General features: G+C 46.8%; 3 protein-coding genes across 5 annotated transcripts; all 3 read right to left on the bottom strand.

The window, feature by feature from the left end:
* On the bottom strand, window positions 1-6,793 carry LOC119195073 (dihydroxyacetone phosphate acyltransferase-like). The gene is made up of 16 exons (XM_037449686.2): window positions 6,543-6,793; window positions 5,412-5,600; window positions 5,138-5,314; window positions 4,240-4,369; window positions 3,967-4,094; window positions 3,752-3,827; window positions 3,523-3,674; window positions 3,099-3,229; window positions 2,672-2,907; window positions 2,004-2,261; window positions 1,836-1,915; window positions 1,456-1,596; window positions 1,111-1,210; window positions 926-1,019; window positions 761-822; window positions 1-601 (listed from the first exon to the last, which is right to left on the bottom strand). Exons 1-16 carry the CDS (start codon window positions 6,552-6,554, stop codon window positions 549-551), a joined length of 2,019 nt encoding a protein of 672 aa, XP_037305583.2. The 5' UTR covers window positions 6,555-6,793; the 3' UTR covers window positions 1-548.
* Window positions 6,794-6,911: 118 nt separating this feature from the next.
* On the bottom strand, window positions 6,912-14,519 carry LOC119195074 (dihydroxyacetone phosphate acyltransferase-like). The gene is made up of 14 exons (XM_062559584.1): window positions 14,452-14,519; window positions 13,707-13,895; window positions 13,433-13,609; window positions 11,159-11,288; window positions 10,889-11,016; window positions 10,706-10,781; window positions 10,477-10,628; window positions 10,061-10,191; window positions 9,608-9,843; window positions 9,193-9,450; window positions 9,030-9,109; window positions 8,716-8,856; window positions 7,400-7,499; window positions 6,912-7,308 (listed from the first exon to the last, which is right to left on the bottom strand). The coding sequence occupies exons 1-14, from the start codon at window positions 14,458-14,460 to the stop codon at window positions 7,211-7,213; spliced, it is 1,905 nt and encodes a 634-aa protein (XP_062415568.1). The 5' UTR covers window positions 14,461-14,519; the 3' UTR covers window positions 6,912-7,210.
* Window positions 14,520-14,925: 406 nt separating this feature from the next.
* On the bottom strand, window positions 14,926-26,560 carry lpin1b (lipin 1b). 3 transcript variants are annotated; one of them, XM_062559674.1, is made up of 21 exons: window positions 26,367-26,560; window positions 22,640-22,843; window positions 22,430-22,525; window positions 20,955-21,208; window positions 20,102-20,197; window positions 19,882-20,005; window positions 19,514-19,793; window positions 19,153-19,246; window positions 18,881-19,074; window positions 18,703-18,796; window positions 18,506-18,575; window positions 18,140-18,217; window positions 17,880-17,972; window positions 17,714-17,775; window positions 17,462-17,600; window positions 17,219-17,367; window positions 16,997-17,083; window positions 16,747-16,899; window positions 16,530-16,644; window positions 16,272-16,375; window positions 14,926-16,189 (listed from the first exon to the last, which is right to left on the bottom strand). In XM_062559674.1, the coding sequence occupies exons 1-21, from the start codon at window positions 26,439-26,441 to the stop codon at window positions 16,015-16,017; spliced, it is 2,736 nt and encodes a 911-aa protein (XP_062415658.1). In that variant the 5' UTR covers window positions 26,442-26,560; the 3' UTR covers window positions 14,926-16,014. The 3 variants fall into 3 exon arrangements, with proteins under 3 accessions (XP_062415658.1, XP_062415659.1, XP_037305802.2); XM_062559675.1 differs by lacking the exon at window positions 26,367-26,560 and adding an exon at window positions 24,123-24,543; XM_037449905.2 differs by lacking the exon at window positions 18,140-18,217 and having other exon boundaries at window positions 26,367-26,559.
* Window positions 26,561-27,972: the final 1,412 nt, after the last annotated feature.

Raw genomic sequence — 27,972 nt, 5'->3', positions numbered from 1 at the left:
TTTTGTTACATTTGTTTTACATTTATTGAGGTGTAACAAAGTTAAAATAAATGTCTTAAACAAACGTCTTATTTCTTTATATTTGATTCAGTATAAAGACAATCGTGAGCGTTCACGATCTTGTGGCACTTACTGTGCCAGCATTCAAGTGTCTTTGTTAGTACCGTGTTGTTCATTGTGCTCATTTAGTAATGTCAGCCTTGAATGCATAAAAAATACAGTTGTAGTTCCAAATGTTAACACTGAGACATCACCAGGGCATCAATCATTCATACTGTGAGTCTTTCTTCATCATCTGACTGATTACAAACATCTTTTTTAACACATTCTGCAATACCACCTTTGTGGTTTCAGCACCAGGACAGAATGAAAAGGACAGAGTGGGGGAGGTAGCAAACGTTCAAGTGGAACGCTGGCAGATTAAGGCCAGGCGGTGGGATCGAGGATGCAGAGTGGGAAGGCACGGAGGAGAGGAGTGGTGTGAAGGGTCAAGTGGGGGTAAACCGGAGGGTAAGCTGGCACTGAAGATGGATCTGTTCCAACGGCGGCTAAAGTTTTGCGTCAGGTGTAGTCTGGAGGATCTGGGGAGGGATTTTACCGCCTACGGTGAGAGAGGAAAATAAATAAAAATCCATGAGGCTGTCTTCGGTTGGTGCGGTAAACACAAACAAGGGTATGAACTGAATCTTATAAACACATGGTGAGTACAATGGACATCTTCTAAAAGGTGTGTTCATCTTGATCACTTCATCTGACTCACAAAGTATGTCACTGATTTGTCCAACAGCTGCTTTGTTCACTCTGTATTCATTCAGCTCAGACCTGTGATGAGAAATTGAATAGATAACATCGTCATCGGAAACAAAAGACAAACTTCTCAAATACCACAGAAAATTAGGTTAAAAAGGCTAATGTCGTTACTCACGCCGTAAACTTCGTCAAGGTCTCCATCCTTCGGAGTGCCGAGAAAACGTTCTTCTGCATGTCAGATGAAAGGGCTTCATAGGTGTGAAGCTTATCTGAAACACACACAAAGGTTGGCGACAATTTGCTGATAGGGGTTCATCAGCTGGGGATTGTTTCTAGGGGTCAGAGGTCACTGTGTTTCACCTGAGAGGATGAGCTTTGTAGCCAGGTTTCGCGCAGCAGGTAGGAACTGTTTCTCTGAGATCACATGAACGCCGTCTTTACAGAGGTACACAACCATCACCTGGACAAACACACCCAATCAAATAGAAGTACATTAACTACCTTTTTTCCTATTTGCAAGTAATTGTATTTAGAGTGTAAAATAGTAACGTTTTTCAGCATCTTCAATATAATTAAAATATCAGCCAGCTGTTACCTTGCATTCTCATCATATTCAAAATTACATTATACAGCGCAGAGGTCATGACCCCAGTGGTAGCTACAGCCATGTTTGCATCATGTCAGGGGAGGCAAAAGTCTCAGGACCTGATAAGAGTCTATGAAGGGCTGTAGAAGGTCCTGCAGGAAGGAGAGCACCTCCAGCCCCACGTTTGACACCGTCACTTCCTGTTCACTGGTGTGGACTGCTCCACATTTCCTCAGGAGGGCACAGGCCTCCTCAAAGTCCTGATCAATGGAAAGACAGAAAACAAGCAGATGCACCAACATCAACAACAATATTTTCTCGACTTCTGAAGACAAGGTAACAATACGCAATATGAAAAGGTATTACTGACAGTGGATTGTATTTCTTCCTTTATTTGTGACCATGTTTGCGCTACGTATCATATTTCATATCATATCACCGGGATTTAATACAGTCCTCCTTGCAATCATTGTCCTGAGATGCCGAGGTGGGATGTTACCTGAGACGACTGCCCGGGGATGAAGATGAATTCGTTGCCGAAGAGGTCCCGTAGGAAGCAAAAGAAGGCAAAGAGCTCGTCTGGATCAGAAAGAGGCAACGAGGGAGCGTGTGTTATCAAATTTCACACGGTGGGTGTTATTTGAGAAACTCCTCCCGTCGCCCTCACCTCTCTGCACGCTCTTTGTGACGTGTATGGCTGTTGCGAGCAGGGCAGGCCGCACAAAAACATGCAGGCACTGGTTTCTGTAAGAAGCCAGCATCAGCATCGGCACGGCGGCCTTGATCACGTCGTCCTCTGGGCGCCTCGGATCTTCCCTCTCGCCCTCTTCCTCCTGAACCAGATACACCCGCCCTGCTTGAAGGCGAACCAGGGAGTGATGAAGAGCTGCGGCGGATGACATCACATCCTGGTCGGGGACTTTTCCTGGAGAAAACAGTGTCCACGTCATCATCGTTCAAGGGGTGGGTTTTAGTTAAAGAGGGTTGTATCTTTTAATATGTATTTGTACATTTGCATTTAGGTGCCTGCATGCGTCTGTATCCCCACACAAGACCTGTTAAGTGAGGCGGTTCAGCGTGGTCCTCTTAGGATAAGTTACTTAAAGCGCGTTAATCCTCGGGAGATGTCCTAAGTGAATCTGAATGCTTGTGCCAACTTTCATTCATCTAATCTATCTCAGACCGGGTTGAAGGAGCGCCCAGACTTTCAACTTACTTACTTTTCTGCATTAACTCTATCCGCTTCACCTGTCAAGCACTGTGCAAACGCCAGCTACTAGTAATCCAAGGGATGTGAAGGCCCACTAAAAATGAAAATATATCCATTACGCCCACCTGGCCAGTTCAAGTGACCCCCGAAGTCCAGCAACAGCTTCCTCAGCCACAGGGTTTTTTCTGCCAGCTGATGCCACGGCAGGCCGTCCTCTGTTAACACGGGAGCCTGCAGCAACAGGCAGGCCATCAGAGACCAAGGGCTGATCAGGGCGCCCTCCTCTTGGGTCCGTACCATCAGATGAGCCAGCCAGCTCACACAGGCCTGAACCTCTCCACTGGGCTTCTGAGGAAGATCTCTGTGAATAGGATGTAAAGAGAAAGAAAGGGAAGTAGTGAGCAGGACAAATGGGGGAGACGCATCACTACTCAGTATTTTGTAGGGTTTATAATGACTTAAAGAGAAGTTTGGATTGTAGATAATATCGCTCTTCCATTCATATGTTTTTTAGACTGAATCATATTCAAACTATGAGGGAAGACTTTGTACCTGGGTATGAGGTTGTACTGGCTGCGGTTTATCTTGCCCCGACACAAATGTCGGACTGACAAGGGACGGCCAAAGTTCACGTGCATGGTGCCGTAATCTTCCTGGAGCACTTTTCTTGCCTTTAGCAGACCCTGCAGAGAAAGAACCCTGGTGGCAGTGAGTTACGAGCAAGACGTAATCAGCTTTATTCATGCAAGAACCCTTCTGGCCAGCACTAATACTGAGGGTAGGGACAAAATAAGAATGTTACAATACGTACAATGAATGTGTTTTTTTAATATAACAGTCCAACCAATAAAAAGATTCAAACAGCAGGCTAAAATGGGGACTCCAACCATAATAACGCAGTGAATGCCGGAAGAAGGTGGGGTTTCTTGGAAGGTTGATTATGTTGATTGCTGATAGTAAAGTGACAAGGACGTACCGTGGTGCTTTCTTTGGGTTTAGGGATACCCAGTAACTCTTGGGCGAGCAGCGACTCCTCCATCACCCGGTCGTAGCTGAGGCTGATTGGGACCAATTTGATGTCATACACCTCACCTTTAAAGAAGGGCTCCAGCACCATGTGCATCATACCTGCAGACACATGTGGCATGAAGCTAAAGATACTGTGGCCCTCTGGAACACACACAAAGCGCTGACCTGACACTCACCGAACTTTGGCATCAGGGACTTCAGCGAGCGACTTCGCAGGCCTTCCACAAAAAACTCCAAAGGTGCGAATCCTGTCTGGAGGAGACACATGGTCGGAAACACTCTTTAGAGACAGACCAATACGGCAGCGAGTGGATTGATGAACACTTGAACAAACTGGAGCCATTTCCAAAAGACAGTTTGCAGTCTGTGCGGCTGCTGTTTTGTGCCTTACTTTGACAATAGTTTTGACATATTCTGACAGCACTGCCCAGTACAGTTTGTCTGAGCCGATGGTACGTCGGATAAAGAAAGCTCCCGAGCGACTGATTATCTCTCCGACCACCTTCATCTTTGAAAGATCTTTACATGGCAAAAAACAGAGACGTAAATGAAAGAAGAGAGAGAGAGAGAGCGTCATTTAAATGTTTATTCCAAGCAGAAGTGTTGTAACGCAAATCCACACCGTCAATAATGTTGTGTTGTTTTCCTTCAAAAAGATACTTGCCCATTCCTGCAGCAATTACAGGCACTGGGATGTCGTAGGTGAACATGACGTAGGAGATAACCAGGAAGTCCAAATAGCTCCTGTGATTGGGCAGCACTATCACGGGACCCTCCTGAATGGCTTGTTTGAGCTGCATGAGACAGAAAAGTCAGAAATCGAATTGTGTCAGAGTAGCAATTTCTGAGAATAACTCAGTAAGAGTAACTTATCGAGTGCTCATTGTCACAAGACAAGATGTTCAACAGCTTCTGTTGTCGAAAGGAAACTTGGAAATGCTGGAGTCCGTTTGACTCGATGGGAAGATTGTAAAGATAGAGAGTGACTGCAAAGTAACTCTTCAGTATTTCCCCATGTCTTTGTGACTACTTGACTAATGGGGAAGCACTTTTGGAAATGGGTCTAATATTTAAGGAAGAGCGTAAGTTTGATTCAAAATTGTTGTTTACGTTCAATAAAAGTGCTTTTTTTGCTACCGACACGCTAAAGAGGAGTCTCGCTCAAAGTCTCTTCCTGAAACTCCAGGCCAGACGCCTTGTTGCTGGGAAACAGCAGCGAGTTGGCTGTGTTGAAGGAGTTCAGACAACTTAGCTTAGAGTTATGTAAAATGGTTTCAAATAGCTGGACATTAAGATTAATGATTTGGACAATGGTGAGGAGGTTTTTGAGATGGATGGCTGTTTTTATTTGATCCAGAGCCACGGATTAAGGGCCACAAGGAAGGAGGTACAGGGTACAAAGTTTTTCTGGCAAGTTACATGGACGAGCCTTCTTAGAGCTTCATATTGCATCTTTGCTTACATCTCAGGATTGATCATCACAATCCTTCACTGGCTGCATGACAGCGGTGTATTTGTGTAATGTGCTGTTGATGTAAACACTGGATCGGTTTGTTCCTGACCGCGTTGAGTCCTTCCGTGTTGACGTAGATGCCGGTGAAGATTCTCTTAAACACCTTGGAGAGTATGTAGGCCATCAGCCTGATGAACCCCATCTGCAGCTTCTGAGACATTTCCTCCAAAATCACAGAGGCCTCCTCTCTCACCTCCTCCAGTGATGACCCCTTCTCCGTGGCGATCTGATGGAGGAAAAGCAGGTTTTCTGACTGACTCCACATGCACAAAACAGTATTGTAAAAATTCTTTATTGCATCTTTTCAAATGAGACCCTCCCACCTCCTGGACCACGTAGCGGAGATACTGGGACTCCAGCACGGCTTTGGGGAGGTCGGCCGCAGAGCAGGGCGGACCTCCATCGTAAGGGCTGGGGCTGAAGGTCCTGAAGGCATGGCCAAGATCACCGCTGCGCATCAGCTCCTCCAACACATCCACAAACTCCTCCTCATTTTCCCCTTTGCCCGAATGCTTAAAAGAGGAGGATGTCATTCTTGTGTTTATTACAGTAGGGTTTGATACCTTTAATAAGAACAAATACATGGCTGATCTGCCTTTGGGTGTCATAGACGTGACTCAAGTACAGGATGTAAATAAGCAAACGAAAGACCCATTAGGGCAGGGGTGTCAAATTAATTTCAGGGTGGGCCAGATACTGTCCACTTTGATCGTACGCTGGCCAGACTCCCCGGTGGGCCAGATTTAGCCAGCGAGCAGCGAGTTTGACATATGTGCATAAGGCATAAGTGTTTTTTTTACTAAAAATACTACTATGACTAGAATATCAGTAGTACTACTACTTCTAGTGTTTCTATTGCTAGTGATACTAAAACAAGTAATACTTCTTCTATTGCTAGTACTATCAGTACCGCAATTGCAAATACTACTAATATTACTGCAAAAAAATAAGTTTTTAAAAACTCTTCTGAGCTTTTGTCATTTCTGTATTTTCAGCATTATTTTCGGATTCTTTTTAAAAAACATGCATTTCAGCTTTTTGCTTTCAGTTTTAATCTTTCAGTATTTCAACTCATTTTCTGCAGGTAATGCACTTTCTACTTTTGAAGAAACATATTTACAACACAGTTTTATTTAACCAAAATATATATTATTATTATTTCCATTTGTTTCAAGCAACATCAAAAGATGTTTGAAGGAGCTCTACAAATACAAAGTCCGTTTAGGGTGTTAAACCATGAACTGATTGTCCTTATCTGTTCTGTTCTGTTTGTTTTATTCATGCACCGCTAATCTCGGCTGGCAGCCACCTTTTATGCAAAATCACTCCACAACCAAAGTTCAAGCCGCTTGTAACCTCCGCGCCACGGGGCGCACGGCCCGACGTCCGCTCCCGCGCAAGTTAAGCCCGGAATGAGTGTCGGGGTTCTCGGGGAAAGCTGACGGCTCTCTTACCGTGCTCGTCATGGTTTGCGGGAACAAATACGACGACCCGCGCAGGTGCCTGGCGTCGACTTTTGCTTGTCCGCACGTGACAGCCCCTCCGGAGGCTCCCCGCGGGGAGAGCAGCGGCCGCACGGGGCCAATGGTGGCGCGGGCTTTCGGAGACTCCTCCCGGCAGAGTAAAGGGCCGCCCTGTGCTTTTCATTAACCCCACGTTATCGTGCAGTTCATGTCTGAGGCTTTGGTATAGTATTAGTAGTAGTACTTTTAACTCTGCTACATTTGTCTGACAGCAGTAGTTACTTTTCAGGTTACAATAATCCATCATTGTTCTTGTGAAAAGCATACATCCATAAGTAAGGTGTTTAAATATAACCTTAATAAACTGAAAATAATTTTATTGACTTTGCATGCATACATATAACAGTTAACTGGTCAGGAGAAGAAGTACAAACACAATGCAAATAATTAAAATACAATAATAATTCAGAATCTTACAGTAATACTCAGACAGAATGCAGAGTTAAGGTGCAGCGGGAAAGGCACGGAGGAGAGGAGTGGTGTGAAGGATCAAGTAGGGGTAAACCAGAAGGTAAGCTGACACTGAAGATGGATCGGTTCCAATGGTGGCTAAACTTTTGCGTCAGGTGTAGTCTAATTAAAAAGGCTAATGTCGTAACTCACGCCGTAAACTTCGTCAAGGTCTCCATCCTTCGGAGTGCCGAGAAAACGTTCTTCTGCATGTCGGACGAAAGGGCTTCATAAGTGTGAAGCTTACCTGAAACACACATAAAGGTTGGCGACACTTTGCTGATAGGGGTGCATCAGCTGGGGATTGTTTCTAGGGGTCAGAGGTCACTGTGTTTCACCTGAGAGGATGAGCTTTCTAGCCAGGTTTCGCGCAGCAGGTAGGAACTGTTTCTCTGAGATCACATGAACGCCGTCTTTACAGAGGTACCCAAACATCACCTGGACAAACACACCCAATCAAATAGAAGTACATTAACGGCCCATTTCACTACAATGCAACTGTACTGTATATGTGTGCATAGTAACTTTATGACTTTTCAGCATCGAGTGTTATGGAAAATATCAACCAGGTGTTACCTCACGACCCAAACAAAAATGGCTGTCCGTGGAACGCCTCCCTAGGGAGGCGCCCAGGGGGCATCCTTACCAGATTCCCAAACCACCTCAACTGACTCCTTTCAATGCAAAGGAGCAGCGGATATACTCAGAGCTTCTCATGGCTGAGCTTTTCACCCTATCTTTAAAGGAGACGCCAGCCACCCGCCTGAGGGAAACCCATTTCGGCCGCTTGTACACATGACCTAGTTCTTTCGGTCACGACTCATCCTTCATATAGGAACGAAGGCCCCCCAAACTGTAGACCCTTCTCCCACGACAACGCCTTGATATTCTGTCCATGAAAACCACTAACAGGATTGGTGACAAGGCGCGGCGCTGGTGAAGGCCGACCCCCACCGGAAACGCACCCGAACTTACTGCCAAGCACCCGAACACACCTCTCGCTTTGGGCGTTCAGGTATGGATGAATAGTGTGATACCCCTGTAATTGGCACACACTCTCTGGCCCCCCTTTTTGAAGAGCGGTACCACTACCCAATTGAAAATGATCCCTCCTCCGCCTCCAACTCTGCCACTACTAAAGAGGGCGTAGTAGTTGCATTTAGGAGTTGTGTTCCTTGCCCCGTCCGATAACCTCCTCACTCACTGTCAACAGAGTCCCATCCTTGCTGTACACAGCTTGAATGGTTCCCTGTTTCCCTTTTCCCTGTTATCCTGAGTCTTCCGCCATCCTCTGACCATGCTCATCACCAGGAGGTGATCAGTTGTGAGCTCTGCCACTCTTTTCCTGAGTGTCCAAAACATGCAGCCTCAGATCAGATACGATTACAAAATCAATCATCCATCTTTGGCCTAAGGTGCTCTGGTACCACGTACAAAACTCCCTCACTGGGCCACTCCAGAATATAATAGACTCCACCCCTATACAGGAGGAATTTCTGGTTTAGTTACAATAATTTCTTTATTTTTTGGTGGCCAAACATCACCCAAATCTCAGAACCAAAGCAGAGGTCATGACCCCAGTGGTAGCTACAGCCTTGTTTGCATGATGTGGATTGTACGTTTTCTCAGTCAGGGGAGGCAAAAGTCTCAGGACCTGATAAGAGTCTATGAAGGGCTGTAGAAGGTCCTGCAGGAAGGAGAGCACCTCCAGCCCCACGTTTGACACCGTCACTTCCTGTTCACTGGTGTGGACTGCTCCACATTTCCTCAGGAGGGCACAGGCCTCCTCAAAGTCCTGATCAATGGAAAGACAGAAAACAAGCAGATGCACCAACATCAACAACAATATTTTCCAGGCCATTTTTTGTGATGATGCTTGTGCTACATATCCGATTTCATATCATATCACCAGGATTTATACATTCCTCCTTTCGATCATTGTCCTGAGATGCCGAGGTGGGATGTTACCTGAGACGACTCCCCGGGGATGAAGATGAATTCGTTGCCGAAGAGGTCCCGTAGGAAGCAAAAGAAGGCAAAGAGCTCGTCTGGATCAGAAAGAGACACAAAAGAAAATATATTATTACATTTCCCAGTGTATTATTTGAGAAACTCCTCCCCTCACCCTCACCTCTCTGCACGCTCTTTGTGACGTGTATGGCTGTTGCGAGCAGTGCAGGGCGCACAAAAACATGCAGGCACTGGTTTCTGTAAGAAGCCAGCATCAGCATCGGCACGGCCGCCTTGATCATGTCGTCCTCTGGGCGGCTCGGATCTTCCCTCTCGCCCTCATCCTCCTGAACCAGATAAACCCGCCCTGCTTGAAGGCGAACCAGGGAGTGATGAAGAGCTGCGGCGGATGACATCACATCCTGGTCGGGGACTTTTCCTGGAAAAAACAGTGTCCACATCATCATCGTTCAAGGCGTGGTTTTTAGTTAAAGAGGGTTGTCCCTATGATTTAATGGTCTGGCCCGCTTTTGATCAAAGTGGGCCGTATCTGGCCAAAAAGTTAAATGAGTTTGACACCCCTGCTCTACGCCCACCTGGCCAGTTCATGTGGGCCCCGAAGTCCAGCACCAGCTTCCTGAGCCACAGGGTTTTTTCTGCCAGCTGATGCCACGGCAGGCCGTCCTCTGTTAACACAGGAGTCTGCAGCAACAGACAGGCCATCAGAGACCAAGGGCTGATCAGGACGCCCTCCTCCTGGGTCCGTACAATCAGATAAGCCAGCCAGCTCACACAGGCCAGAACCTCTCCACTGGGCTTCTGAGGAAGATCTCTGTGAATAAGATGTGAAGAGAAAGAAAGGGAAGTAGTGAGCAGGACAAATGGGTGAGACGCATCACTAAAGGCAGATCTCAATGTCGTAATATTCATAGGTATTTGGAGGCTTCATGCTGACTTAAAGAGGAGTTCAGGTTGTAGATAATATCGCTCTTCCATTCATGTGTTTTTTAAACTGAATCATATTCAAACTATAAGGGAAGACTTTGTACCTGGGTATGAGGTTGTACTGGCTGCGGTTTATCTTGTCCCGACACAAATGTCGGACTGACAAGGGACGGCCAAAGTTCACGTGCATGGTGCCATAATTCTCCTGGAGCACTTTTCTTGCCTTTAGCAGACCCTGCAGAGAAAGAACCCGGCTGGCAGTGAGTTACGAGCAAGGCAAAATCAGCTTTATTCATGCAAGAACCCTTCTGGCCAGCACTAATACTGAGGGTAGAGACAAAATAAGAATGTTTACAAGTAAAATAAATGTATTTTCTAATGTATTATACAAAGTCCAACCAATAAAAAAGATTTATAGCAGCAGGCTAAATTGGACAATAACGCAGTGAATGCCGGAAGGAGGTGGGGTTTCTTAGAGTTGATTATGTTGATTGCTGATAGTAAAGTGACAAGGACGTACCATGGTGCTTTCTTTGGGTTTAGGGATACCCAGTAACTCTTGGGCGAGCAGCGACTCCTCCATCACCCGGTCGTAGCTGAGACTGATGGGGACCAATTTGATGTCATACACCTCACCTTTAAAGAAGGGCTCCAGCACCATGTGCATCATACCTGCAGACACGTGTGGCATGAAGCTAAACATACTGTGGCCCTCTGGAACACACACAAAGCGCTGATCTGACACTCACCGAACTTTGGCATCAGGGACTTCAGCGAGCGACTTCGCAGGCCTTCCACATAAAACTCCAAAGGTGCAAATCCTTTCTGGAGGAGACACATGGTCGGAAACACTGTTTACAAACAGACAAAAGCAGCAGCAAAGCCAATTCCAAAAGACAGTTTGCAGTCTGTGAGGCTGTTTTATGCCTTACTTTGACAATAGTTTGGACATATTCTGACAGCACTGCCCAGTACAGTTTGTCTGATCCGATGGCACGTCGAATAAAGAAAGCTCCCGAGCGACGGATTATCTCTCCAACCACCCTCATCCTTATAAGAGCTTTACATGGAGAAAAACATATGTGAATGAAAGGAGAGAGAGAGAGAGAGCATGATTTGAATGTTTACATCGAGCAGAGGTGACGTAACGCAAATCCACATCATCTATAATATTTTCTTGTTTCCTTAAAAAAGATACTTGCCCATTCCTGCAGCAATAACAGGCAATGGAATGTCGTAGGTGAACATGACATAGGAGATAACCAGGAAGTCCAAATAGCTCCTGTGATTGGGCAGCAGGATCACAGGACTCTCCTGAATGGCTTGTTTGAGCTGCATGAGACAGAAAAGTGAAAAATCTAATTGAGTAGCAATTTCTGAGAATAACTTATCAAGTGCTTATTTTCACAAGACGTCATGTATGTCATATACTGTATATATATATATATATATTAGGGCTGGGACCGTAGCGCGTTAATTACGATTAATTAATTACAATGTGAATTACGATTAATTAATTACACAAAAAATAACACATTAAACATTTTCTACGCATTTTCACACTTATTTTTTGCACCGCGGAACGTTTCTCACTGGATGAGTTTCGGAGGACCGATTATACTGGAGCACCAACTAGCGTTCATGACTTCAGACAACAACAAACCACAGTGAACATGAACGAAGAAGCTGACGAGACCGTGTCGGTTGGCCCCGTGAATGGGAAATCTTATTATAATAAACACACGGATGGAAGCGTCGATAAGAGCATGGTTGTGTGCAAGCTATGCAACAAGGAATTCACATCGAGCCTCAAGTATCACTTCAACGCAAAACAATTAGCAGCTAGCGTGGACGTTAGCCCGACTCCGAGTACAAGGACCCACACCCAACCCACACTGCACCAGATGACTGGTTTAAGGACCAGGGTAACTAAGTCCACGTCTGACAAAATAACCAATGTTCTGAATGTACTTGAAAGTATTGGTCTACTTAAAAAACATAGTTTACAGAAGGTCTACTTACCTATAGGCTACCTGAATTTCTGAAAGTACTATATTTCTAAATATGCTATTGCTACACTTGTCTGCTGGAATTGGTTGAACAAAAATAAAAATCCATAAAAATCCATGTGAAAAAAATTACTTCTCACTGTTCTCAGGTCAAATATTTATGCGATTAATTTCGATTAATTAATTACAAAGCCTCTAATTAATTAGATTAATCTTTCTAATCAAGTCCCGGCCCTAATATACATATATCCACACAATATCCACACAATACTCCGTCACTGAGAGCAAAACACTCAACAAGATCACAACTCTTTGCCTTCCTGTCTTCTGAATGGTGGAACGAGCTCTCTGATGACATCGGGACCGCAGAGAGTTTTTGCATCTTCTGCCGCAAACTAAAGATACACCTTCTTCAGACTATACCTTGACTAAAAAACACAATTTGTAGCACTTTATTTTACTTATAATGGATTTTATCTATAGCCAGTTTTAAATCAGCTTATTTGTTGAAATTGCACTTTCTTGTTTCGTGTTCTTCTGGGTTTGTATGAAATGCACTTACTGTCGCTTTGGATAAAAGTAGGGCTGCAACAACGAATCGATGAAATCGATTAAAATCGATTATTAAAAGCGTTGGCAACGAATTTCATTATCGATTCGTTGTGTCGCGCGACTATTATCTTTGAGTATTAAAAGAAAGTTGCGCGCGCCGCGCAGAGCTGAGAAAAAAAAAGTTGAGCGCTCGCGCAGCAGAACATCGGAGACCCGTACTACTGTTCTGAAACATGTGGAGGAAGAGAAGCCAATGCGATCTAAATATTTCACACTGAAATGTTGTAGCGGGCAACGGGGGGGGGGGTGCTGCGGTTTTCTTTGCAGCGCCAGTAGTTTTACGTTCTAATCGCCGCGCTCGACTTCAAGGTGTAACCTTTATTATTGTTCGGTCTGAAACAGCGCGCCCAGTGATGGGTGGTGCAGCAATATTGATGTCCGGGTGGAAATCAGGAGAAAGGTCGGTCCGGGATATTTTCGGGAGGGGCTTTGAAATTCGGGAGGGTTGACATGTCTGATTGTAAGATATGCAAAAGCGACATGGCCTGGCACGGGAGCACCACGGCAATGATTCATGATTTTGTGCCTAATATATTTAATTTGGTGGCTGTAAAGTATACATCATGCGATGTGTGTATGTTTTTTGTGTTAGTCCATTTTATTTGCTTACTTAGGGATGTTCAAGGAGCAATCTGTTAGTGCAAAACATATTTAGAAAGTGCACAGTCAGTTCTATTTTTCAATAAAGGGTTGGAAATTAATGTTTTTACATTTTTTATTTTTTTATCCGATTCATCGATTAATCGAACAAATAATCGACAGATGAATCGATTATTAAAATAATCGTTAGTTGCAGCTCTAGATAAAAGCGATAGCTAAATGACATATAATGTAATAGATCGGTTTGTTCCTGACCGCGTTGAGTCCTTCCGTGTTGACATGGATGCCTGTGAGGATTCTCTTCAACACCTTGGAGAGTATGTAGGCCAGCAGCCTGATGAACCCCATCTGCAGCTTCTGAGACATTTCCTCCAAAATCACAGAGGCCTCCTCTCTCACCTCCTCCAGTGATAACCCCTTCTCCGTGGCGATCTGATGGAGGAAAAGCAGGTTTTCTGACTGACTCCACATGCACGAAACAGTATTGTAAAACTTCTTTATTGTGTCTGTTCAAATGAGACCCTCCCACCTCCTGGATCACGTAGCGGAGATACTGGGACTCCAGCACGGCATTGGGGAGGTCGGCCGCAGAGCAGGGCGGACCTCCATCGTAAGGGCTGGGGCTGAAGGTCCTGAAGGCATGGCCAAGATCACCGCTGCGCATCAGCTCCTCCAACACATCCACAAACTCCTCCTCATTGTCCCCTCTGCCCGAATGCTTAAAAGATGAGGATGTCATTCTTGTGTTAATAGTTTTTACAGTAATGTTTGACATCTTTAATAGGAACAGGCACATGGTTGATCTGCCTTTGGGTGTCCTATGTAACTCAAGTATGAGGATATAAAAGAGAAAATGAAAAAAACACTGGCTGGAAGTTACTGGAAACGAAAACACACACTCGTGCTGGCAGCACACACGCACACGCACACACACACACACACACACACACACAGAATGAATGAGAAAGAGAAAGAGAAAATGAAAAACTATTTATAGCCTCTTGATTTTCACTAAAAGAAAGCGACATTTTAATGAATATATTCATATTGAACCACGAACTGGTTGTCCTTATCTACTCTGTTGTACTCGATGAAGCACTAAAGTCGGCTGGCATCCACCTTTTACGCATTATTACTAATGCATCCCCGTAAACACAAGTTCAAGCGGGTCGTACCCGCACAACCCGACGTCCGCTCCCGCGCCCTTTAAGCTGTTAACCCCGGAACGGGTGTCGCGGATCGGGGCTCAGCGGGAAAGCAGAGCGCTCTCTTACCGTGCTCATCGTGGTTTGCGGGAACAAACGCACCAACCCGCGCAGATGCGTGTCCTCATCCACTTTCGTTTCTCTCCTCCTCCGGAGGCTCCCCGCGTCCGCGAGGGGGCGCCGTGGAGCAGGCTTTTTGGAAACCCCCACGCTATATCGTGCACGATATGGAGAGCGGAAGATCACGTATCTATCTATCTATCTATTTATCTCTCCAAATATCGAATTATTCATTAATCCATCTATCGATTTTTTTGTCCATTTATCCAACTTCGAAATTAAAACTCAAGTTAAATGTTTTAAAAAGAGTGGTAAGAACGTAAACTACGTGAGTCAGTATTTCCCCGGTGGTTGATATACAATCATACTTTTAACTACATTTGTCTGAGAGCATTAGTTACAGGTTCCAACATTCCATCACCTTTCTGTGCAGTGAACCGCATACATCCAAAAGTAACGTGTTTTAATCCAACATAAACAAAAAACTGTTCAAGGCATTTTTATTGACTTTGCATACATAAATAACAGTGAACTGGTCAGGAGATGGAGTGGAGGGAATAATCACCAAAAGGCAAAGTTTTACGTTTAAAGGCTATTGAGCTCTTTCATGGAAAGAATCCTAAAGCATTATATGCACATCCTCTTCCATAACACGCTTACTCAGTATGATGATGGTGGACAGCAGCTGCTGCTCTTATACTGCACATGGCCTCAATTATCTGTGGTGTTGTACGATAGAAAGATCACTTGTCTAACTAAGCTGTCTGGGGGTTTTGAGAGAGTGATCAATAGGCAAATCAATAGGCGAAGTATAGTGTGAGCTACATTTCCCTTGTATGGAACAGAATAATTAATTACATTTATCTAATGGCAAATCCCCATATACATCTCAGAGAGCTGAGCACCCCTTTGTGATTGCATCATATACACCGTGTCATTTCAATAGAAAAATAAAACTTTCTTAAGAGAAAACTAAAGGTTATTAAAAATGTTGTGCTCTTCTCTTCTCCTGTCCGCACTTTCCCTCAACAATAAATATGCATTAAAAAATAATCAACCCTTTATCAGAAGAATTTCAAACTACACTGACGTCTAATCATTAAATATGTGTGTAATTACACACTTTGTAATTAAAACTGACCAAATAACACCTTTCAGGTGTGTTGTTCTCAACACACGCTGATTGAGGAACTGTAACAGTCTTGACTGAAAAAGTTTAACGTGGGTATAATTTCTATATTGCACTAATAGGACCGTTTGAGGAATACAGTACGCAACTGACTGCATAAATAGCTTTAAAAGTCTAGCTACTGAAATAACGTCACCACTCACTCAAAAATAATACATGTGCTAAGCTGCTTGAATAAATTATTGTATTTATCGTATGGATATTCATAAGGCAATCTTTTCATAAAAGTGCTCCTGCATCCTGCTTGTGCATCATAAATATTCACCGCAGATTAACCAATCTGCTGTGCACTCAAACTGCTGCGTCTTCTTCCACAACAAAGAGACAAAACCCTTTCACACACACGTCGTCGCCATCATCATCACACCCTCATCCGAAAGCTGTCAGCTGCCGGGGCGGGGAGTCTGTGGGGGGGTAGTACCCTGGCGCTCCACCCGGGGGAGCTGCTGCCTCCAGTAGGTGAAGTGGCTGTAGGTGTCCGCGCACGGGAAGTCTGAGGACGAGGCTCGCACCTTCAGGGGAAACACGTGGTCCACCACCTCACCCAGACGGACGTAACTGAGGAGAGGAGAGTCTCTGAGTGAGAAAAGAGCGGACGGTGCAACGTGTCCTCCTAGAATGAGCTGAATGAGGGACTCACGACGAGATGTTGGTCTTGGCGTGCTCCTGCACCAGCTCGCCTTTAGGGTTGACGGTGAAAATCCTGTTCAGTGGCACGCCAACTTCTTTGTAGGAATAAACATCCTGAAGAAGGTGAACGAGCGTTAGATTCAGTGTGAGAAATGAATTATATATTTAAATGCATCTTCCCAAAAAATCTAGATGGGATTTCACACACCAGCTGTAACCTTTAAATGAGAGCGTGCAATGAGTTGTGCCGTGTGTAACCCGTGCGTACCGTCGGCCTGTTGCCAAACGCTGCGTAGAACGGCTGCGTGTTCGGGTGGAACAGGTTCTTTATATCGTTGAGACACTCCACCTTGAACTTCTCTGGCTTCTTCTCAATCACCTCCCTGTCAAACACACACACAGCGCAGAGATGTAACCACCCGCCGGTACAGCGCGGCACAACACACGTGTGTGTGTGTGTGTGTGTGTTTGTGTGGATGAGAGACCTGTGCAGGGCCGAGAAGAGGCTGCTGGGGCTCAGGAGGACGGGGCCTATGGGGAGCATGGTGCCCCTCTCGTTGACCCAGTGCAGGTAACCTCTGGTCATGTCGGCCATGCCGATGGCTCGCGCCGAACAGTACAGGAACTTGTAGCCGTTCCTGCCGAAGCGATAACAATCACCATGGCAACAGCGACAACAACAACAGCACATCAACAACACATCCGTCCACGATCGGTGTCGGTTTTGGCGCTTACAGGCTGACTTTGTGGTAGAGGTGTGCAATGCCCTGGTGGGTCCAGTCTTTCCCCAGCGTGGGCAGGATATGACCCAACGTGTCTGACCTGAAGACAAAACACACACAAATGGCAAATAGACAAGAGTGTGTGCTGGACACAATCTATCAATCACGTTCATGCATGTTCATCTTCAATTTGTGTGGTAAAAAGTTGGTCTGCCCACGCGTCCCACACACACACCTGGTGATGGTTCCATCTATGTCAGAGATGATGATCTTGTCGTCCCAGTTCCAGAGGTAGATGGTGCCCTGACAGCGACAGGTTCCCTGGTACTGGGTGGTCACACTAAACACAACGTCGTTAGGACCATCCCGCAGCTGGAGAGAAAGCTGTGTGCACGCCACAGAGGAAAAACACATGTAATATACAACAGTAAAAAGGAGGGAAAAAAAGTAGAAGAATTTAAAAAAAATAAGCGCTGACCAGCTGCTCTGATGTGAGTCGGAGTGTTTTCTTATACGACACGCCTCCTAGTGTGAGGCCGGGCTCTGGTTGGACGGTGGGAGAGTCGTGCATGGCCGCCCCGTGGTCTTCGTCGCTGGAGGACGACTCCTCTTTGTGCCTGACATCGGACAGGTCGGCGGCGCCGTTAAAGGAAGTTCACAACCTGACCGTCACAACGCTCTACCGCCTCCTAACTTCCGGGGGGATTTTATTTGATTTATTTTCCCTCACCTGCTCGCCATGGTCCCGTCCTGCTCGCCGTAAGCGCCGGCCCCGCGCTCAGAGACGGAATCCTGCAAGAGCAGAAACAGCGTCGATTTTTTTGCTTTGGGCGCCTCACTCGGCGGCGTCTTGGGAAAAAAAAGAGACGCTATCGGCGCGGCAACGAAGGAATCACCGATTTGGTGCTGCTGTTTCTGCCTCGCCAGGAGAACCACCACCTCCCTCCCTTCTTGGGCATCTTCTCCTTCATGATGTTCTCCACTGCGGCCTGGAGCGGAGCGGACACCGCCACACACAAAAAAAACACAAAAAAAACAACCACAACACCATAAAAAAAAAACAACAACTCAAAGCTGAAGCGTGTGTGGAGGGAGGGAGGGGGGGGGGGGCGATTGGGAGGAAGAGGTGAAAGATCTGCGAAGGACTGCGACGTACAGAGCTGCAGCCCAGCACACCGCTGAGGCAACAGAGGAGAAACTCTACGGCAGAGTGAATATAACTGAGGCAGAAGGACTAATGGATGGACGGACACACCACCGATGGGAGGGGAACAAGTGGGGAGGGAGGGGAGGGGGGGGGGGGGGGGGGGGGGCAAAGTTTAAGGAGAACAGATTTAGTGGATGATTGTCACACGACATCAAGTCCCCCGATAACAGAACATTCTGACTTTAGGTGTCATGCAACACGATGCACGGCAGCGTAATGCAGAACCGCTTTCAGTCGCAGGGCGGGGTTGGGGGGGGGGGGGCTATTGACGCAACATGACGCGCGAATAGCCCGGGCCGTGCTTCGGTTTCTCACCTTTGGCAGCGGTTTCTGAAAGGCTTGCAGGGCCAGCATGAGGGGCGCCGCAGAGCTCCAGTTATAGTGTCTGAGTGAGAAACAACATAACGCATTTAAACCTCTGAACTGGACCGAAGGACACTTAGTCAGCTAGAATGCTTTTTGCAAAAGCGCCTTCGCGAGCCCAAGCCATCGACCCGCTGCCGATGTCTTACTTGGAGCCAATCCTCACGACCAAGTTGGGGTCGTCGATGAGGGAGGGGCTTTCCGAAAACTGCCGGTAGGAGATGAGCTTCTCGTGGAACCGCTCTGCGTGGGAGACACGCACGTTTACGTTCGTGAGGTTATTTTTACCCCCCTTTTTTTTCTGGCGCCGACGACGCGAAGCCTCACCTTCAGTGATCTCCCTGTTGTCATGGAGACCGCCGCAAAGAGAGATGGCGATGGTGGGCGCGTCGGCCATGTGGTCGCAGTAGCTGTCCACTCCGCTGTCTCCCCCGGAGCCGAGCGACTGCGGGGACAGGCTGGCGCTGCGGAGGCCCGGTTCCGAGGCGCTCCTGGCCGCCGCCGCCGAGCCGCCGCCGTCGCTTTACGGAGGGAGAGAGACGGCGGTGAGCTCGGGCGCCGTGAGCGGTGGGACCCCGCGGCGCGTGACCGTGTCATACCTCTTTGGGAAATAAAGGGCGGCCACCTCCGGCTCCAGCTCGGTGATGTCGTCCAGGTAAATTCCATCAGAGCCAAGATGGCGACTCCTCCTGTCTGCAACAGAGAGACGGCGTCCTCGTGTTTGCTTTGGCTTTTCGGATTCATAAAACTAGTAACATTCTTCAAAGTTTTGTTTGACTTTAAAGGACATCTTGATGTTTCGTTGTTGGTTGTAGCTCAATCGAGAATATTATCCATGAAATGGAATTTAAGTGGTAAACCAAAAATTTTTTGGAAAACCGTTAGTATATTGACGTGTGTTTTTTAAAACATCATAAATCAAAATGAAGATTCATTGTTCCGCCGCCCTCTGGCTGTTACCTTGTCTCTTGGACGGAGAGTCCGTCTTGCCCGGGGGACGGGACATGGTGTCCTCCGCGTAAGACGTCGCGCACGCCGCCGCACCGCCGGCTGCCTCCGTCTCCGTCCCCAGCGCCGCCTCCTCCGGCATCAGCAGCCCGAGCGGGGACATTTGCGAGCAGGGCCCTGGCCGCTCCGAGGGCGACTCGTGCGTTATCACGCGGAAGTGCGTGCTTTCGGACACAGGGATGGATACTGGGAAAACTGGTGGAGGGAGGGGCTTCACTGGGAGGAAGGACGGCTGGACGAGCAGGACGGAAAGTAAGTGATAAACAATGAACATAACCACGAACTATACTGTGAACACACTCGGGACTCTTTTTGGTTACCGTGGCAGCGTGGGGCAGCTCCCCCCAGGCCCAGAGCATGGCTGGATTCCGATTGGCCGCGTCCGACGGCTTGGTCATGAGCTCGGAGTCGCTCTTGGGAGAGGTGGGCCGGGAGTTTCCGGGGCTGAGAGAGGAACAGATGACAAACCAGATATTTACGCGCGTTGTTTCCTCCGAGCAGTGACATGGAGGTTCTTGCTCTTAAGGGTGAACGGAGCACCTCTGCATTGGGCTCCAGTCTCCATCCGAACGGGTGTGAAGGCCGCTCTGTTTGAAAGGACCGGCCGCCGCCTCGTCTCTCGGGACGTCTCGCATCCTGAAACACACACACAAATACATATGTACATTAAATCAATGTACATCACTAACCTGGAAGATGCTGTCTTGGTTTTTTAAATCATGGTCTACGGTACCCCCCCCCCCCCCCCAAACCACTTCTATTTCACATCGACGGAGATCATTGCTGAACTTGTAGTTCTTTGCATGCACTCAAAACATATTAAGTGTCAGTCCTATGGAAGTACATCTGTGTCATCGGGTTTTGAAAGAAAAAGGTGATTTCTAGCACTAAATATTTATGCATTGAAATTATGTATCTGAATGTTTTTCAACGTTAAAATACTGCAAAAAATTCAACCGCAAATAATTCAACGTTAAAATAATCAACCGCAAATAATTCAACCGCAAAATATTCAACCGCAAATAATTCAACCGCAAAATATTCAACCGCAAATAATTCAACCGCAAAATAATCAACCGCAAATAATTCAACTGCAAAATATTCAACCGCAAATAATTCAACCGCAAAATATTCACCCGAAAAAATTTCAACTGCAAAAAATGCAACCGCAAATAATTCAACGTTAAAATATTCAACCACAAATAATTCAACGTTAAAATATTGGACTGCAAAAAATTAAACCGCAAAAAATTCAACTGCAAATAATTCAACCGCAAAATATTCACCCGATTCACCCATAAATCTATTGATTCTTGACGAATGGAGATCCGACAGTGGCTCCTGCAGCTGGACGCCTGATCGCGTCTTTCGTCCTTTTATTCCATTCGCCCACCTGTTGCTCTCCAACGCTGCCGTCATCTCGTCTGAGCTGATGTCTATGGTGAACATGTCCTCGTCCTCGGAGTCGTCGCCGCTCTCCCCCCTCCTCACGCTGTCCGCCCGGACCTTCCTTCTCCTCTTCCTCCTCTTCTTCGTCGTCGTCGTCCCACTGGCAGTGTCTCCCGTGCAGCCCGCAGAGCCCAGGGTCTGTAGGGAGGGGCCGTCCGACAAGATCGGAGAGGTGGCCAGGTAGGAGGGAACCACTTCCTGTGAGGAGGGAAGGCCAGATATGGGGCATTGAAATAATGCCTTGGACAATTAAATAGCTGTTTAGAGGAGATTTAAAACACTCAACATCCTCGAGAGTCTGCATCTGTATTTATGAAAGAAATTCTGTTAAAAATGAAATGATGAGTGCATCTCCAAAAAAGCGTTTATTTGTGTCATTTGTACACAACAAATAAAAAAATTAAAAAACATTCCTCTAAGCAGGTTAAAACCAGATGCAGCCAAAAAAAGACTTTCTTCCTCAGCTTTGTTAAAGGGGGGCTGGAGGAGGTGGGAACGAGGGGGGAGGGGACGAGGGGTGGTAATCCCTCCTTCTAGTAAACACAAATACTTTCCAGGAGGTTTTCCTGCTGCCATAGTAAGGGAGTCCAAATGCTTCTGTGTGTGTGTGTGCAGACATTTGGAAAGAGACACAGTGAGAGAGAGGCAGTGAGAGGGAGTAAGAGACAGAGCAAAAGGGGGGAGAGAGGGGGGGGGAGGAGGAAAAAGTGTGGCATAACCCTGATTTGAGGTCCGACAGTACTCTCCCTCACGTGTTTTTCCTTCCAGTGTCCCCCTCCTTTCCCTAACAGGGAATCTCAAATCACTCTGGGGAAAATAAATCACCCTGCCCCCCCCCCCCCCCCCCCCCCACACACACACACACACACATCCTAATGTACACGTGACTCGGCTGATTCAACCTGGAACTAAAACCAAATGCTTTCCGAGAACTCAAGGAAAACAGCTGGCTTGACATAGTTTTCATGTCTTGTTTTGTTTCTTTTGAAGGGTGTCATTATGTTTTGTACATCTTTTCAACTCGTCAATCTGTAGGCCCTCTGATACTTTGCAGCCAATTTGCAAATGTATCCCACTTACAGAGAATATTTCTTCGCCAGATTGGTCACCGGTTCTTTAGGCAGCAGCTTCTGGTACAGCTCAGAAAGCCTGAGGAGGGTAAATGCTGCATTCAGGACTCTTCAGGACTCACTTATAAATAGACGAATGCAGCTCAGGCCAAAGGGAAAGGAAAAAAAGAGTCCCGGTCGCCGTGCCAACCCTGGACACACAGCGTGACTCTGTTCAACCTGCTAATGGTTGTGTGAGCGATGCGTTTCTTTCACTTCAATCCTGTTTCTATTTTAAAATCGACGTCCGCCATTGGCGTTGCACTTTGAAACGGAGCATTTTTCACTGCTCGCATACAGCGACACACACCTTATCGTTTTCCGTTTCTTGCACAAAGAAGGCTTCTCCGTTGTCCCCGAGCTTCATGTGTAGATCCACTGGCTCTCCGTTGATCTCCATGTCCACCTTGAGGAGCAGGGACAAGGGGGCGAAAACAAGAGCGGTCGGTGGGGGGTCACGGGAACGGAGACCTTCAAGAATCTGAAGAGGTTACGAGGCGGGTCAATGGGCTGCCCTCACCACTTTCTCTCGGGACCGGAGGACTCCCATCTTGCCGAAGCGAACGTGGAAAGGCGAGCAGTGCAGAGAGCCGTCGGGCTGCCTCACCACGATGACGTCGATGCAGCCAGAGAGGGTGGCGGGATTGAGGCCTCGGTACAGCTCTTTGACCTGGACGAACACCTGCCCGGCCAACTGGCCCACGTAGTTCATGGTCTGACGGGTCTGACGGGGGGGAGCAGAGCAAATGCAGGAGAACCATTAGCGTCAAAAGCTGTCAACTGCAACTATAGGAAGACGGCGATTAACTCTCGAGGCCATGAGGTGATGTGACGCCAGTTTATTTGAGCTGCACTAAGACAGGTCCGGCTATGGAAAGGGGACACGGAGGCTGTTGACTTCACACCGTAGAAAGACCCTGACGCCACCTCGACCTTCCCGTCCTCCTTTGCCATAAGTCCGAAAATCCAACCCGACCTGTTTTCCGATTGGCAAAAACCCGTGTGAAAAACATCTGGAAAAGAGCATGATCTTTTGTTGTTGTGACAGATTAAACTCTCAAACAAACTGCCGCTCAGGAATGTAAATACGATATTTTTAAATACAGCAACTAAATGGTTTACATTTCTATTACGCAAAACACCAATGTGCACACGTCATAAATTCCTTAGCGGGGTTCACAGCTGTCTGAGAGCAGAGAAGGGGGTCTGACCTCGCCTCAGTTGGCAGTGGGCCCCCGAAATGATCGCAGCAACAGCAAAAATCTGTAACAATGCCAACATGTTTCCCCTTGGAGCATGTGACCAGGAGAACAGGCTCCTCACAGGAGAACAGGAGCCCTAATTATAGAGCGGCCGGTGAATCCGAGGAGCCGTGACTACAGCTGAGCCTGGAAATACGTCTCACAGATGACCTTAACATCATTAATCATTAATGTCACCTTCCACTGAGGTGTTGTGTTACAGAGCTGCTGATTCTCAAAGCTGGGAATTATTTATCTGTGAAGACCGGGATAAATGCAGCAGAGCAGATTCATCCAAAAATAGGATTATGAAACATAAAAGAGGAACAATGTCTCAAAACACTGACAGCACCGCTTGCTTTCTAAACACAGTGGGAGTGGATGAAAAAGTTACCAAAGCCTCTGCAAAGACCCTACAAGATCTTACAAGCTGCACTTATGAATCTTCCCTTGCAGGCTCGAACCAGCGGAACATCTGTGGACTTTTCACTTTCTGAAAGTCTCGTGAGTCCCACACGACCACCAATACACGACACATACGCCTCACCAAATGACTAGGCTCCACCTATATGGCTATATGAGAAAACACCAACCCAAGCACGTTAGAAGTGATGAATTATCAATTTGATTAAGGACACAGAGCAGCACACGTGATTTACACCAATCAGCTGTGTGTACAGGAAAGACATTTGAATTACATAATAACGACATGGAAGGCGTTATCAGAGAGAGTGATACACACTTACAAAAACGGGACCCTACCTTCTGTGGCCGAGTGTGATGACAGCCTTTAACAACACACCGAGGCTTGGCGTTGTCCACAGCGGTGAGTGACAGCTAAACCACACATTAAAGAAGAGCCATTTAGGGGCTGTGGCGATGCACGCGGGTTGGACAAAGACTCGACTTGCCGTCACCGAGTTTACAGCAACAAAAAAAAACGGGCTATTTAAGTCACTGCGGTACTAATTTCCCCCTCTGAGCGCCTTCTGTTTCGTCTCGCTGCGTCCCCGCGGGCGAGCCTTCTCGGCCGGTGACGTCACCTCCACCAGAACCCGCCCGCCGACCAATCGGGCGTCGAGCCGTTGAGTTGCCAAACGCGTCGCATCGGCTGCCACAGTGGCACCGCGGTCACAGCCGCGCCGCGCCGCACTCACTCACGCACAGTTCACTTGCGCTTTTCGTGTAACGTGTAGACACTACGTGTTTACACTGTAGCGCAACCTCACCGCGCGGTGACGTCACAGTTTGAGGGTCCTGAGGGGTGCGGGGGATGGGGGGGAGCAGCAGCAGCAGCAGCAGCTAGGTCCCTGCACGGCGGGAAACAGCCGGGGCCTACGTCATCGTTTGAAGTCACCCAGTCAGTCTCAGGTGATCTCTGCGGCCAATCACAGGCCCGTTCGCCGCCACGCGCGACGTCGAGGCTCGAGACGGACACCGTGGTGCGGCCGCGCGCTGTGTGCGCGGGGAGGATGTGGACAAGGACGTGTGCATGAGCAGTCACAGTCACAGAAACAGATTTAGTTAATGACATATTTACCATACGGACGTTATTAATTTATAAATCTATAAGCTTTATTGGTATGCAAGTTACAAATCTACTCCCACTACCGGCTGTGCGTCGGTTTATTCCCAGTGCAGCTAATAGTTTTTTTTTCCACACTGCTGTTTCCGACTGCTGTTTCCCCCCCGCCGCAGTGAACCCTGTGTGCTGCTTCCCAGTGCGCGTGTTCTCCCCACTAACGCCTCTTCTCCCGCCGCGTTCGTCGCGGCACGAAGCCACTTGTTGGGTAACTGACCCTTTCGTCACAGACTGAATGTACCACGTGTATTTTTATCACAAACATTTAAACCCCGCGAGCTTCCCCTGACACAGCGTGATAACTTCGCTCACAAATGTGGCATGAAATGTCTCCATCCTGATTTTAACCAGCAATGACCCTGTGAGGCGTGAACCAGACCAGGTTACGATCACCCCACCGTTTTGCCCACTCTGGCTCTGCTACATATTCAACGTCTACATGGACATGCAATGTGTTTTCGAGCTGAGCTCATCTGATTGAGTCTGGGTACCTGGGTCACCACTCCGAAAACATTTATGAAGAGATTTTTTTTAAAAAACAGAAACCTCCTGGTCGACCAGGTCCGAAGTGACGAAGCTGCATGCTTCATTTATGCCGACGGCCTTTTCAAAAGCGTGATTCCAACGCAAACTCCTCACAAAGCGCGCTAAGCCGGCAGAGACCACGCGTGCACGTCCTCGTTCCACTCGAATGTCATTGTGGTTGACTCAGCAAGGCCACAAAAGGGCTAATAACCAAGTAGTTGCATAATCTTTTGACTCAGTTGATTGATAGCGGGGCCTCTGATGAGAGCCATAAGACCTGATGGGAACATGAGCTGGGACTCTCGGCCTTTATATATATATATATATATATATATACGTTGGTATGGAAAAACTGTCTTGAATTAGAGAGGGGGTACTCAGAAGATCCTACACATTCAGCAACTGCCGTATCTCATACCGTTTACCAGCCTCGTGAGGTATGTCTTGCACATGTTGCCTTTCCCAATACTTGATACTTTTGTTTTCTTCAAAGTTATTATCCCTTCCAACCAAATAAACATTACCGAAAAACCTATTCGTGTTCATTCACATTCACATACGTTCAGATCCTGAAAAGAACAGCGCATCCTTTTGAGTGAACGTGTGTCCCCGTAGTACAAAACAAACACACACACACGTGATTGTTCACACACTGTAAAGAAGCTCAACATATCCGATGCTGACGTCATCTGTTCATTTTTACAGTCTCCACTGAATAATTTCTTTGTATTTGTCTGTCAGTGACAATTTAAATCCTTCACACTATATGTATTTTGTATCATGCATGTATCAATGCATGTATTATGCATGCAGTCGTCCAGTAATAATATATATATATATATATATATATATAAATGGCCAGTAAAGCTGACATGCAAATGGTTGACACACTCATTTACCCAGCTCCAGGTGGTGTCTGTGGCATATTGGTCGATAGCCACATCCAACTCTTCATCGTCCTCTGTCGATGTCATGATTCCATCGTGTGTTTCATCCCATCTGTGCCCCCTGTAGGCGGGTGCGTTCGTATCGAGGTCCAGTCCCGCGTGGAGCTCGCCTCTTCCCTCTGCGAGCGCGTCAAGTGTCTGACTGCAAGCGAGCCGCGTCTTACTAAATTTACCTGGGGGCCCCCCCTGGTTCGGGAAACCCGAGACTGTGCTTGAGTGGCCATCGGCCCCCGGACCCTCTTACATGTACGGCATTTGAGGAAGGGGACACCTGCTAGGATTGTTTAGTCTAAGAGGACTTTGTGCACACACACAGTCACGTTTGATCACACGCCAGTAAGATGACAAATAACCCCTCCGGTTGGCACGGAGACCCCTCCCGCCTCCCCACCTCCCCCCTCCCCTCGATGCATGAGTTTGCAATGCAACAGTTTTTTTTTCTTTTTTCTTTCAAGGGTGTAAAAATTCTCGCTACAGTTGTGGCGTCACTGACATTCAGAGAAGATCAGGACACCTGTCGCTTGGGCTGAAGTCCAAGTCTCCCCGGGTTGCCAGGGGGGCCTCTTGCCGCAGTTATTATGACACCGATGCCACCGAGGTGTTTTGACTGGTGACCTTTGGCAGATATTTGATAGGCCAGCTCAGAGCTCACCAACGTAGCACCGGGCGATGGTGGCGCAGGGAGTAGCGTGGTGGCGGTTCGAATCCCATGCTATGCCCCATGGCCTATGTTGAAGTGTCCTTGACCCCTAATTGCTCCCCAGGCAAAATGTAGACCATGGGTTAAGAAATGCAATGTAAGTCGCTTTTCGATAAAATCGTCAGCTAAATGTAATGTAATCTGCCTCCACTGCTGCGAAGCCTTTTAAATAAAGAAACTGAGCCTCACAGAGAGCTCTGTCAGTCTGAGTGGGAATTTTAGATTCTCCTTTTGGGGGTTCAGGTTGCATTAATAAAAAGGTTATTAGGCATTAATCCCCAGGGGGAAATTTGTGTGAACTATCAGTAAAAACAATGAAAAATGCACAATATATACACAGTACGGTAAAATAAAATTGAGAGCAGAACATTAAAGTGAAAGTGAGATAGGAGTATGTACAGTGGGGTGTAATGTGTATACAATTAAATTAGGAAATTAAATCAAGACAGTAGTTCAATGTAATTGATATTACTTAAGACAGCAGTGCAGTGGTTGTTCAAATAAACAAGGATTGAGCCAGAGGTGTCTTATTGCTAACATTTTTTATTATCAAAAATAATACATAATAATAAACAGCATTTTCAAAAACATGGTCCTATAGTTAAGCCATTTGTAAAGACAGTTGTCAGCCTTTAATATAAATCAAAATATGGGAATATGTAGAAAAAGACAAGAATCTCAACTGGCCGCCACTTATATCTGCCTCCTAGTGGACATCCATGCTCCATATTACATACACAGTCATTATTAATTTCATATTCATAATATGCATTATTGCAATATATTATCTTCTTGTGAAAGTAAAAAAATGTAAGAATACCTTGTAATGGAATATTAAGTACAACTTTGTATTTCCCA

The sequence above is a fragment of the Pungitius pungitius genome, chromosome 20 (assembly GCF_949316345.1).
Source record: "Pungitius pungitius chromosome 20, fPunPun2.1, whole genome shotgun sequence".
NCBI classification, from domain to species: Eukaryota; Metazoa; Chordata; class Actinopteri; order Perciformes; family Gasterosteidae; genus Pungitius; species Pungitius pungitius.
Note: the sequence above shows the minus strand (reverse complement) of the source record. Positions and strands in the feature narration are given on the sequence as shown.

Coding starts and splice junctions, on each gene's coding strand:
- LOC119195073 (XM_037449686.2), bottom strand. Junction 2,262..2,671: donor GGGTCACTTGAACTGGCCAG/GTGGGCGTAATG, acceptor TGTTTTCTCCAG/GAAAAGTCCCCGACCAGGAT. Junction 1,211..1,455: donor CCTTCATAGACTCTTATCAG/GTCCTGAGACTT, acceptor GTGTTTGTCCAG/GTGATGGTTGTGTACCTCTG.
- LOC119195074 (XM_062559584.1), bottom strand. Junction 8,857..9,029: donor TCCCCGGGGAGTCGTCTCAG/GTAACATCCCAC, acceptor TCCATTGATCAG/GACTTTGAGGAGGCCTGTGC. Junction 7,309..7,399: donor TAGAAAGCTCATCCTCTCAG/GTGAAACACAGT, acceptor TGTGTGTTTCAG/GTAAGCTTCACACTTATGAA.
- lpin1b (XM_062559674.1), bottom strand. CDS start 26,441: ATGACATCGACAGAGGACGATGAAGAGTTGGATGTGGCTATCGACCAA. Junction 19,247..19,513: donor CTCTCCGTCCAAGAGACAAG/GTAACAGCCAGA, acceptor TCTCTGTTGCAG/ACAGGAGGAGTCGCCATCTT. Junction 18,797..18,880: donor CAACAGGGAGATCACTGAAG/GTGAGGCTTCGC, acceptor TCTCCCACGCAG/AGCGGTTCCACGAGAAGCTC.